This window comes from Podarcis cretensis (genome assembly GCF_951804945.1).
Source record: "Podarcis cretensis genome assembly, chromosome: 13".
NCBI lineage: Eukaryota > Metazoa > Chordata > Lepidosauria > Squamata > Lacertidae > Podarcis > Podarcis cretensis.
Genome location: NC_137182.1, coordinates 37,362,726 through 37,375,231, shown reverse-complemented (window position 1 = coordinate 37,375,231; position 12,506 = coordinate 37,362,726). Strand labels below are relative to the sequence as shown.

At 43.9% G+C, this 12,506-nt stretch overlaps 1 protein-coding gene across 1 annotated transcript in view; it reads left to right on the top strand.

Moving 5' to 3' along the window:
* The window catches only part of SYT5 (synaptotagmin 5), a 28,491-nt gene extending 16,681 nt beyond the window's left edge, over positions 1 to 11,810 (top strand). Inside the window, exons 2-9 of the mRNA XM_079950560.1 lie at positions 1,910 to 2,068; positions 3,187 to 3,368; positions 4,205 to 4,324; positions 4,421 to 4,588; positions 5,171 to 5,338; positions 6,254 to 6,371; positions 7,965 to 8,098; positions 9,124 to 11,810. Of these exons, the coding sequence (XP_079806686.1) occupies positions 1,918 to 2,068; positions 3,187 to 3,368; positions 4,205 to 4,324; positions 4,421 to 4,588; positions 5,171 to 5,338; positions 6,254 to 6,371; positions 7,965 to 8,098; positions 9,124 to 9,333 (1,251 nt within the window). The 5' untranslated portion in view covers positions 1,910 to 1,917 and the 3' untranslated portion in view covers positions 9,334 to 11,810. The remainder of the gene's footprint in view (positions 1 to 1,909; positions 2,069 to 3,186; positions 3,369 to 4,204; positions 4,325 to 4,420; positions 4,589 to 5,170; positions 5,339 to 6,253; positions 6,372 to 7,964; positions 8,099 to 9,123) is intronic.
* Positions 11,811 to 12,506: the final 696 nt, after the last annotated feature.

Below are 12,506 nucleotides of genomic sequence, written 5' to 3'. Positions count from 1 at the left end.
GGCAAACCTGGGGCAACTGATCCAGAAAACCAGAGAACCAATGAGCGAAACCGTTTATGGTTTTATCCATGCGCTCATTTTGCCTAGCTCCCCCCATCTCATCATTGTATTAATCCCCCAGATGTATTTGTAAATCATCCTCATTACATCTCCTCTCGCCCTTCTCTTTGCTCTGCTAAAGGGAGCAAAGCAGTCCTTTTCAGTTTATCTCACAGTAAAGCTGGGGGTTTTCCTTTGTGTTCTGGCAAAGTTATAAAACAACAAAGAGTTTGGTAACAATTTACACAGGGGTGGCAATTTTAGTTCTTCTGGAACAAATCAGGACAGGGTCTTGTGATGCCTTAAAGATGAACATATTTATTAGGAAGCAAGCTTTCATTCACAGTGACAGCCTACTTCACCAGATGCAACTCTCGTTCATAAAAGCTTCTACTTGAATAAATGAATGCAACTGCTCCCCTGGACACCGTTACTAAAGTTATAGTCAGCAGAAGACTGATTGAATTTACTTTCAAAATCACTGGGAAAAGCAATGAATGAATGAACTAATTATGAATGGATGGAAACGGAAATGAATGAAAAATAAACAATAAAAATGAATAATGGATTATTATAACCTTGTACACCTCTAAGCTTATTCAAGAGAGAAGACAAATGCCTTGGATGGCTGCCTTGAAAGATCATTTGGAAGCTCTAGCTAGCTCAGAATACAGCAGCCAGCTTATTAACAGAGACTTGTAGAGCCAACCACATCTTGCCAGAGCTTAAAGATCTGCGCTGGCTCCCAGTTTCTTTCCAGGATGCAAAAGAAATACTGAAAAAATTACAATAAACACAATCAATAAAACCTTTTTTAAAAATTAAGCATAGGTCTTGCAGATCCTGCGCAACTAAAAGAGGCCACAAATACTTGAAAACCTTTCAAATTAAGGGCCAAAAGCCTGGAAAAACAGGCAAGTTTTTGCATGGTGCCTAAAATATATATATATAAAGTGTTGACAGGCAAGTCTCCCTGGGAAGAGCATTCCACAAGTGGGGAGCCACCACTGAAAAGGCCAGTTCTTGCATTGCCAGTCTCCAGACCTCGTGTGAAGGTGGCACACAGAGAAGGGCCTTAGATGCCAACCAAAGGGTCATATATAGGACCTCACAATTTCTTACAGCAACCTTAGCTCTGTTTGGATGTTCTTCTCACAGTTATGGAGAACACATGAGCAACAAAAACAGGACTGTGCTGAGTGATTCCCCCAATCCAGCTTGCATCCATCTGTCTATCCATACAGTGCAAATGCCTGGAGCAATATGGGGAGCCTTTGTGTGTGCAGGACTCTGTGAGAAACCCTGGGGTTCCAGAACATGTGGCTTTCTGCACCCCAGGGGTGTGGTACCTTTTTAAGCTTGAGGCTTGATAATTACTTTGTCCTTCTCAGATAATGATTCTTGTTTGACTACATGGAGGGCAAGGAAGGGTAAATGTGTATGTATGTGTAGAAACAAGCCCACTGTACAAAGGTGATGTTTCTTGCACTTTCTGCTTTTGCCTCTGGCTGTGCCCATCACTGGGCCTTGGGAGGTTGCCCAGAAGAGAACCTGGACCTCGGGCTGAAAAAGGTCATCAATCCCAATCTTAGGTGATGACAGTGTGACCTATTAAGAGATGCATTGCAGAGCTCCAGGACCTGTTTACAGCTAGGTATAAGGTATAAAGGGACAAGTCAAAGGCTTGATGAGAAAACAAAGAGAGGATCTTAAAAGGGAGGAAGGGACGCTACCTTAGGGAAGGGGGTCAATGGTGTTAAACTGTACAGGGTGGTTTTGTTGTTGTTGTTGTTGTTTTTAACTGATTACACTTGCAGCAATCATCAGTAGTTAACAAATTAGCCATTTCTCCCTCTCTCTCATCTTCCAGGTTCCACAATGAATGCTGCCCGGAGGTCAGCCAAGGTGGACTCGGAGGTGACAGAGTCCCAGATGGAGCCGTCCCTCAACGCCACCGAAATGCCCACCAAAGAGAACGTTTTTTCTGACTTGAAAGACAAGTTCATGAACAAGCTGAGCGACCTGCCAAGTAGGTAGAGCTTGAGCGAAACGGGCTTGAGAGGGCATCAAGATATTATACAAACAATGCCTAATCTATTTGAGTCGCATACGCTGGCATTTCTTGGCACTAAAATGAGGGTTTGGTTTTAATTTTTGCACAGAAAACGCGCAAAGACTCTGTGTGTGTCCTCTAATTCCACACAAGTGGAGCAAAGGAAGCTTGCAGAGTGTACTACTGAAATACCAGTTTGTTTACCCCCTCCTGCCCTTGTGAAGCTCTGCTTGAAAATATATGGGCTTGGATTGGTCAAATCTCTGAAGCTAAAGGGTGTAGTGTGGATGTTATATTGGCTAACAGTTTTAATGCAAAGTATACATAGCCCTGATTAGTGCCCCATGGCCTAGAGATGGATGATTTATGTTTGTTCCACGTGTGGATATAACATTATAACAGTCCAGGTGCCTGTATTATTCTTCGCTAACCTAATCAGCAGAACCTTTTGAGATGTATAATCGACAAAAAGCTTTTTCTTCAGGCAGAGCTCCATGGAATTAGGTAACTCTGGAGAAAGAAGCCAGAGCTTAGGCCTGAAGGGGGAAATGGGAGGTGTCCCCCCAAACGTGACAGTGACACAAAAGCAGGAAGGCTTGCAAGGGCCTGCGAGGATACTGTCATGTGGAGGAAGGGCTTGGAAGGCTTGGATAGATTTAGGGAAATGGCCTCACTACTAAGCTTGGGCTTATATCCTAAGCATGCTTATTAGGGAGTAAGTTCCATTTCAGCTCAAGGAACATTAGGATTCTTTTATTCAAGGACCAAAAGCAACTGTAGCAGAATATCTTACAGAAGTTGCTCGAGAAGGGAAGGCTGAAAAAGTTCCCTCACCCCTGAAGTAAAGGATTTCACAATTAAATCTCAACTCCTCCAGTATAATTAGGCAAAGCACTATTTCCCCTTCTGTCATGGGGGTGGGTGGGGGGATGATAATTCTGGCCTGCTTTACTGGGCTGTCATCAAGATTGTTGCATTAACTAACATGCTTTCAGAACTTAGAAGATGCACCGTATATATATTACATCCAAAAAGAGAGAAAAGCTGTTGAAGCTCACCCACCTTCACGGCCTCTCTGTTCTGCTCCTCTCCAGTCCCGCCCTGGGCTTTGGCCACTATCCTCATAGTGGCCGGCCTCCTGCTTCTCTGCTGCTGCTTCTGCGCCTGTAAAAAGTGCTGTGGCAAGAGGAAGAAAGGCAAGAAAGGCAAAGACAAAGTGAAGGCCCAGATCAACATGAAGGAGGTGAAGGAACTGGGCAAGAGCTATATCGACAAGGTGAGTCAAGGGTGGCGGCTGCTTCCCTCTCACGGCACCAGGGGAAGTCATCGCTTTCCTAAGATATTTCTGAACTTGCACACTTGCATGCATGCATGCAGGCATCCATAACCCAAATATAAACTGACTTTGAACTAGGGAACTACACAAAAGCTGCTACCAATTTAGCACTGCCTATTAGGCACTTGATAGAGGGACGTGGGTGGCACTGTGGGTTAAACCACAGGCTTGCCGATCAGAAGGTCGGCGGTTCGAATCCCCACGATGGGGTGAGCTCCCATTGCTCATTCCCTGCTCCTGCCAACCTAGCAGTTCAAAAGCACCTCAAAGTGCAAGCAGATAAATAGGTACTGTTCTGGTGGGAAGGTAAACGGCATTTCTGTGTGCTGCTCTGGTTCACCAGAAGCGGCTTAGTCATGCTGGCCACATGACCCGGAAGATGTACGCCGGCTCCCTCGGCCAATAAAGCGAGATGAGCGCCACAACCCCAGAGTCGGCTACAACTGGACCTAATGGTCAGGGGTCCCTTAATCTTTACCTTATTAGGCGCTTGCTTCTGTGCCTCCAAAATACGTTTTATATACCTGATCAAGATGCGCGTTTTAAGAATTGTAGATTGTGCTGTGTTACATACGTCAACATTTCTGGGCAGATCTACACCATACCTTAAAAGCACATGTAGTTTCTTATGGGCAGTGAGAATATTAGCAGTGTGAGGGGGAACTACAGTTCCCAGGGTACTTTAGATATATGGTGCAGATTGCTCTCTGTCTTTGATGCTAATACTTCCCTGTTGGCTGCTATGACCCTTCCCTCCCTCCCTCCCTCCCTCCCAGGTCCAGCCTGAGATAGAAGATTTGGATCCATCTCTGCTGCAGGAGCCCAAGGAAGAGAAGCCCCAGGAGAAGCTGGGGAAACTCCAGTATTCACTTGATTATGACTTCCAAAGCACCCAGGTAGGGATGGTCAGTGCTGCCAGCTGGGTTGGATGGGCCAGTGGTCTGATCCAAGGCAAGGCAGCTTACCTCTGTTCCTCTTAAACCTTTCCCTAGCTGGTGGTGGGCATTCTGCAAGCTGCTGACCTGCCAGCCTTGGACATTGGGGGTACCTCGGACCCTTACGTCAAAGTCTTCCTGCTCCCAGAGAAGAAGAAGAAATACGAGACCAAAGTGCACCGCAAAACCCTCAACCCCACGTTCAACGAGTCCTTCACGTTTAAGGCGAGTTGTCCTCTGCATGTTCCCTCTCCCATCTTGGCCAAAGTTCCTGAGCTTTGCTGAGCATTTCTTCCCCATCTACTCCATCGCCTTCCTTTTTTACCATTGGTTTCTCCCCATACTTTGCGGATCCTCTTCTCCCTCCCCACCCTATCACACAGTTTTACCGCTGAATCGACCAATAGCACAGAGGCAGGGGGACGCAACATTCCCTTCAGGGCAAACTACCATGGGCCATATATCAGTGGTGGGCGGAGCCAGGGGTGGGCGGGGCAAAAATTGAAAATTTTTCCTTAGGACAGTAGCCAGTGCCTACCCAGACACTAATAACTCCCTTTGAATCCTCCATCCAGGCAAGGAAGAAACATCATCATTGTTGAAGGACACCTTCCAGCCAGGCCAAAACACTCAGGGGGCAAAGCAGAGCCTGTGAGGGGTGTGGCCTGAGCAGAGGGGGTGGGGCCTGCTGAGAGTTCTGAGAGACTGATAGGTCCAGAGGGTCACATTTGACCCTCAGGAGGGAGGTTCCGCACCCTTGCGATGCCGCCTGCCATTTAATCAACCCGTTCTGTGCTTGGCCTTTAGGTCCCCTACTCGGAACTGGGCGGCAAGACCCTCGTCATGGCCGTCTATGACTTTGACCGCTTCTCCAAGCACGATGCCATTGGTGAGATACGCATCCCCATGAACACGGTGGACCTGGCCCATGTCATTGAAGAGTGGCGGGACCTGCAGTCGGCGGAGAAAGAAGAGGTAGGGATCCATCAGGGTGGACCCTCTTTCAGAAGTGCCTGACTCTGAAAGCGGGTTTGAACATCAAAGTTGGGGCTCTTTACATGTTATTTCGGTGAATTCTGAACTCACAGCTTATTACCCCAGCTTTTGATACTTGTAGGACCCACCTCGTTTCTGTGATTGTGAGTTGTTTAAATCAGTTTTTAACATTGTGTTTTAATTGTTGCAATTCACCCTGGGACCTTAGAGTGAAGGGTAAGTAAGACTCATAATCTGGGGAACCGGGTTCGATTCCCCGCTCCTCCACATGCAGCTGCTGGGTGACCTTGGGCCAGTCACACTTCTCTGAAGTCTCTCAGCCCCACTCACCTCACAGAGTGTTTGTTGTGGGGGAGGAAGGGAAAGGAGAATGTTAGCCGCTTTGAGACTCCTTAAAGGGAGTGAAAGGCGGGATATCAAATCCAAACTCTTCTTCTTTTCCATAAACAGCTGGCATCAGATAGCTGGGATGATTTTACTTGTTTATTTATTTACATTTACATTTATATCCCATTTATTTAACATTAATATCCCACCAAGGAGTTCAAGGCAGCACATATGGCTCTCCTGCACTCTCCAGGTTTTTTTTGCTTGCAACAAACCTGTGAGGTAATTTAGGCCAGTGGTGGACTTTGTGCTCTCATTTATCCACACTCTAACTGCCTCACCTTGCTGGCATGTGGAGTTTGTATGATTCAACATCTGGGGCTGTGCGGAGGAGACTCACATGAGTCCTGACCACAGAATTGGCATCCTGTGGATGGCAGGGAGGAGGCTGCCAACCATTTGAAGGGTTTTGCCTGCACTAAATCACCCACCCACCCCTTGAATATGGAGACTGTCTCTTGGTGCTTCCATCCTCGCTCTAAACTAGCCCTATTTTCCTTTCTGTAGCACGAGAAGCTGGGAGACATTTGCTTTTCTCTCCGGTATGTCCCTACGGCTGGGAAGCTGACAGTTATTGTGCTAGAAGCGAAAAACCTGAAAAAAATGGATGTGGGGGGCCTTTCAGGTAAGAACTCACCATTGTGGTAAACTGAATCAGGACATAGCATGGGTTTCTTTTAGTTGGAAACCTTTCCTAAAGACTTAGTTCCATGATTCTATGTTTCTATGACTAATGGGGCCATTTGTGAAAAAGACTTAATGGCTGAAGCAGATCTATAACCGGTTGTGCTGTGGTATTATGGTTTGCTACTCTTTTTTAAATATGTATTTTTTCTTTGAAGTGGATTGCAAGTATATTTTCATATTTGTGGGTCTAATTGGTGGTTGTGGTTGTTATATACCGAATTAGAGCATTGGCCTTCCCAGCTCAGTATAAGCTTATCCTCGACAGACAATATTTAACTTCCACTGTTGCTGGGGAGTCACAGGTGAGGAGAGTGTTGTTGCTATGGACTCACAGTTGTCCATGGAAACTCAGGTTAATTCTGTGTCCAGGGAGGCTGTCTACCAGCTCCACATGGTGTGACGGCTGAGACCCTACCTGCCTGAACATTGTCTTGCCAGAGTGGTACATGCTCTGATTATCTCCCACTTTGACTACTATAATGCACTCAATGTGGGGTTATCTTTGAAGGTGATTCAGAAACTACAACTAATCCCAAATGCGGTAGCTAGACTGGTGATTGGGAGTGGCTGCCAAGACCATATAGCACTGGTCCTGAAGGATCTGCATTGGCTCCCAGTACATTTCCAAGCATGATTCAGAGTGTCGGTGCTGACCTTTAAAGCCCTAAATGACCTCGGCCCAGTATACCTGAAGGAGTGTCGTTCAGCCCGGACACTGAGGTTTAGCTCAGAGGGCCTTCTGGCGGTTCCCTCATTGCGAGAATTGAAGTTACAGGAAACCAGGCCTTCTCAGTATGTCTTACTGTCTGCTGTGGCGTGAACGCCCTCCCGTCAGATGTCAAGGAGATAAACAACTATATGACTACATGACTTTTAGAAAACATCTAAAGGCAGCCCTGCATAGGGAAATTTTTTTGTTGGATGTTTTATTGTGTTTTTCATATTTTGTTGGGAGCCACCCAGAGTGGCTGGGGCAACCCAGTCAAATGGGCGTCATATAAATAATAAAAAGCACAATCATCATCATGACCCCATGGGCATCTGGGTGGCCACTTGGTATGGAATCTACTCACATAATAAAAAAATACTGTACTGTGAAAATGCTTTTTTTAATGTTTTGAAAAATATATTGAATTTGCCTATAACTCACTGTTGCCATCTAGTGTCACATTTGTATATTGCACTTTACAACACACTTAAAACGTTTTATTTGCAGCTGTATAGCTGAGTCCTATAAGAACAGAGTGCTGGACTAGATGGACTGTTGCTTTTCTTCTTATTACCAGCAGCTGCCCTCTAGGATTTCAAACAGGGCTCTCTCCCAGCCATACCTGGAGGTGCCCGGAATTGAACCATGGACCTTCTGCATGCAGAGCACAGGTGTTCTACTACCTCTTAGCTGTGGCCCTTCAATAGACATCAAAATCACAATTCATTAGCGGTGGGGGAGATGGGAACATAGATCTTCCGCAATACATTGCATAATGGAACCCCTGTGTGATTCTGAAATATCTTTCTACTCCTATCCCAGACCCCTATGTTAAAATCCATCTCATGCAAGGAGGGAAACGTATCAAGAAGAAGAAAACAACCATTAAGAAAAACACACTGAATCCCTATTACAACGAGTCGTTCAGTTTTGAGGTGCCATTTGAACAAATCCAGGTAACCCCCCACCCTTCTCTCCACCCCCACCCCCCATTTCACCCAAAGGCAGTAAATTCTGAACTGGAGATGTGTGGACAAACTTTTTGCAATCTTGCTAGAAAGTTACTTTTTTACACTTATGCACAAGTGCTGAATTTTGCATAAGGGTTTCTGTCTGGTTAGTTTGCATCTACATTTGTGTATTTGTTTGGGCCCAAGTCAGGACATATTGGGCAAACTAGTTTGCTGTTTCTCGTCACTGATCCACTGCATGTTCAGATAGCTAACTGGCTTGCTATTATTATTGCCTGGGTGCTGAACTGTTGTGGATCGTTCTTCATTCTGAGAGTTCTGGCTGTAAAAATACTTGCACATCCTCCCACCCCCACCCCCACCCCCACTCTGGGTGGATTAATGATAACATTTGGAAAGAGCCTTGACATCTTCAGAACACTTCTTTGCCATTACAAATTATGGCAATCTCACTTTTAAAAGAATAATTGATAAAAGGGATAATCACGGCATCCCTCATATGCTCCTGTGAGTAGAAAGAAACCCAGTCCTCAAATCACGATAGAATCTGCTAGTTCTGGGTTATGTACCAGTCTTTTCTAGATACCCCCCCCCCCACTTCAGTATGCAACCCTTTGAAAAGCTCCAGGCTTTAAGGAGCTGGAAAGACATAGCCTCATTAAAATTAATGTCCTAACCTCTCCCCAGGTCAAAAGTACTTAAATCTTGTTTCCTTCAGATAATAAGGACCCGATTGTTTTGGCAAAGCGGTGGGGAGAGGGTGAAGTTTTCAGCAGAGAATGCTTAATCCTTTACCCACCAGCCACTATACACCGGTAAACTGTTCACCTCCACTCCCCAAGTGCTATCCCCTAGCAATTTGGCAAAGATGCATCTGGAAGCCAAGCTGTGTGAGAGAGTAAATGATGGGAAGAGTTGTAGGTGGGAAATGGAGGGAAGGGAGAGGGTTACGCTTGCCTATTGCTCTTCTGCTGCTGATCATGCCTGTTTCCCCCCCCCCCCTTTCACAGAAAGTCCAGGTTGTTCTGACGGTCCTGGATTATGACAAACTGGGCAAAAACGAAGCCATCGGGAAGATCTTTGTGGGCTGCAACGCCACGGGGGCTGAGCTGCGCCATTGGTCCGACATGCTGGCCAATCCTCGGAGACCCATTGCCCAGTGGCACACCCTGCAGCCTGAAGAAGAGGTGGATGTGGCGGTTGGCATAAAGACCTCTTGATGCCCCTTCCTTGTTGGCCGAAGGATCTGGCAACAGTTGCTTCTCCCGTCCAGAGCGAATGGGAGTGTGTGGTTGAGGCACCCCTGAAAATGTGCACGTGTGTGGGGAGGGGGAGAGCCTGTGAGCCTCTCTCTTCTCTCAGAGCCATATCCTGTTGAAAACAAAAGAAACATCTCCAAGAGAGCGAAAATAAAACACCCCTCTGTTTTTTATCCACTGTGTGAAAAAGAAGGAAGCTTACCTAGCAGCTTAAGACAGGTTAGAGATTTACTATAGGTTTACTATGAGGCTTACAACACAACTTGCACAGGTTTATATTTTTGGATTGGTTTCTCACTTGAAAGCTGAACCTTATGTGCCAGGCAGGCTGACTTTTTGACAAAGCGATCTTTACATTAACCATGCCATCTTTGGGAAAACCAGCCTCAAATAAACCTACTGTTTATCTTTTTTTACCTCTGAGTATACTATAGGTTCATTACAGGTTTCTTTAAAGGACACCATTTCATATACATTTTGGGTATTGTACTCTGGTGCCATGTTTAAATTCTAGACCTCATACGTAAATCTATTGCGAACAATGCCTACAAATGTGTTTGCAATAGATTTACAAAAGAGTTGCGGCAAACTCTGTTCTCTGATAATATTAACTTTTGGACACTCCATTATAATACTGATTTAGGAAGCTAGATCTTAGGTGAAAACACTGGAAATCTTTTAAAACACAGTTTGAAAATGCAACTTGACCGTGGCTCTACATGATGCTTAAAATAGCTTTACATTTCTGGCCACTGTGTTATGAAATATTTAAAATTTGGTCCTCCTTTGCAGTTGAAACTGCCTAAAACAGTTTAATCGGGATAAGGTTGCAAATATGCTGTGTGTGGGCTTCATGTATAAAACATATTGTAGTATATCCTAATTATTTTATTACAAAATGTTCACATACTTATCTGACATATAAAAATTAGCTGTCATTGGAGAACTACTGTGGATGTGTTTACTAGCATATATTTACTATAGGGTGTTCCCTTCCCAAATTACAACAGTTTTATGGATGTTGATGTTAACAGAGATTTAAGCATCAGCCAACGTATTAAGCTGTTCGTATATAGCTTATTCTACTTTATATTGACTTAATTTGGAGTTTTATAACAGTTTTGACAGAACCATGTATCCGTTTTACAGCACATGCTTTACAACTTATTTATGAAATGTTTGATATGAGTATTAGAGAAAATTTGCTATAGGCTTTATGTAGACTTAAAGCAGATTAACTACAGATTTACTAGTGATTTACTAACCAACTTAAAATAATTTTGCTATGTTACAACATGTTTACATTTTTGCTACAAGCTTAAGACTGGTTTATTATAAAACTGCAACGGGTTTACTGTTTGTTAGCAACCAGTTTGATGCATTTTATAAATGAGAAAAAAGCATTTATCTATAGGATTTACAGCTGGTTTACAGTGGTTTCCCATGGATCGAAACATGTTTACAACACCTTTGCTATGACAATGATACAAAATCAATTGGTTTTATAGCAAATATTCTGTAATTCTAAAAACTATTGTTTAAGACATAATCATATTCTGGGTAACCGTTTAGCAGGTACATTAATAGCTGGATTTTTATTTTTATTTTAAAAATGGGATTGCCAGCAAGCCAATGATTTGGGCTTGAAATCCTGAAATGAAATACTTTTGTCCAAATCTGAAATCTGAATTCTGGGCATGACTCTGTGCTTTGGTCTTCTTTTTAATGCTTTCATGTTGCATGGAGCCCGAATAGGAAAGGAAGGCAATACTGAAATACTTAGCCCAAAACATCTGTCAAAGGCCAAGTAAGTCCACAATAAAAAAGAAAGAAGCCTAAGAATTAAAAAAGAAAGAAAGAAAAACATCCAACTAGAACCTTTGATATTGATATTTGGAAGCTCTATTTCCCTCACACCCCACCCCAAATATTTGACAAAGCATCATTTCTGGTTTCAGTTACACTCCTTTTACCAAAGGTTTTGTGCCTACAAGTAAACATCAGTGTTGAACCGCCCACTGAACTCACAAGCAAATGAGCTTGGATAGTAGAAAGAGTTCTAAATCTGTTCCCAATGACAATTTACAGATGAGGTCCAGTTTTCAAAGGAACCCATTTTTAGGCTAAGTTACCAAGCATTTTATTAGACTCATCTATAAGCATATTTTTGCTGATGATGTCAGCAGAAAGACAAAGGCTGTAGCATTCTTGATTTCTCAGCACATTTGTCTGACTATATATATCATATACTATAAAACTATAGAATTATAGTTCTGTAGTCTCTCGATGCTTTTTTTAAAAAATATATAACTGAGGCAAAATGGCCGACTTTAACTTCCTGATCTTGGCAACAGAAGAACTAACTCTAAATTAGTCAAAGTTAATGTACCTCAAATGGGGAAGCAAATCAGTAGTATGTTTCTGAACTCTCTGCTTTAAAATAAGAGCAACTAGGAGAAAGGGGAATGGGAGGGGAAAGGATTTTAGTCACTCACTTCTTGTTTGGGGAAGAGATGTTTTGAAAGATCTCTGAGGTAGAGAGATATCCTGCTGGTTTTGTCCTCACATCTTGGCTGTGAAGGTCCAATTAATATAGGAACTGCTTTATGCCAAGTCAGATCATTCATTGGACCATCTAGTTCAGTATTGTCTACATCAGAGCTAACCGATGTGGTGCCTTCCAGATGTTTTGGACTACAACTCCCATCACCTCCAGCCAGCATGGGCAATGGTCAGGGATGTTGAGGGTTGTAGTGCACAAAATCTAGAGGGATACCACGTTGGCGACCTCCGGTCTACACTGACTGACAGGGCTCTCTGGGATTCCAGACCACGGTCTCTTCCAGATCTATGTGGATATACCAGGAACTGTACCTGGGATCTTCTGCATGCAAGCTGATGCCTCACCAAAGACCTAAGGCCCTTCCCTAGTCATCTACCGTTGTCTCCCTTATACTGTAACAATACTGGGTCAACTTAGAAAGCCACTGTCCTGTTGAGCAGCAACAAGCGTCTACAGGCCATAGTCCACAAAATTACTTATTTCCTGAGTAACAGGGAATAACTAGAGAATAACTAGTAACTAGAGAAGCATACAAGCCACTTGGAGCTTTGCCAGAGTGACTGGAAAAGGG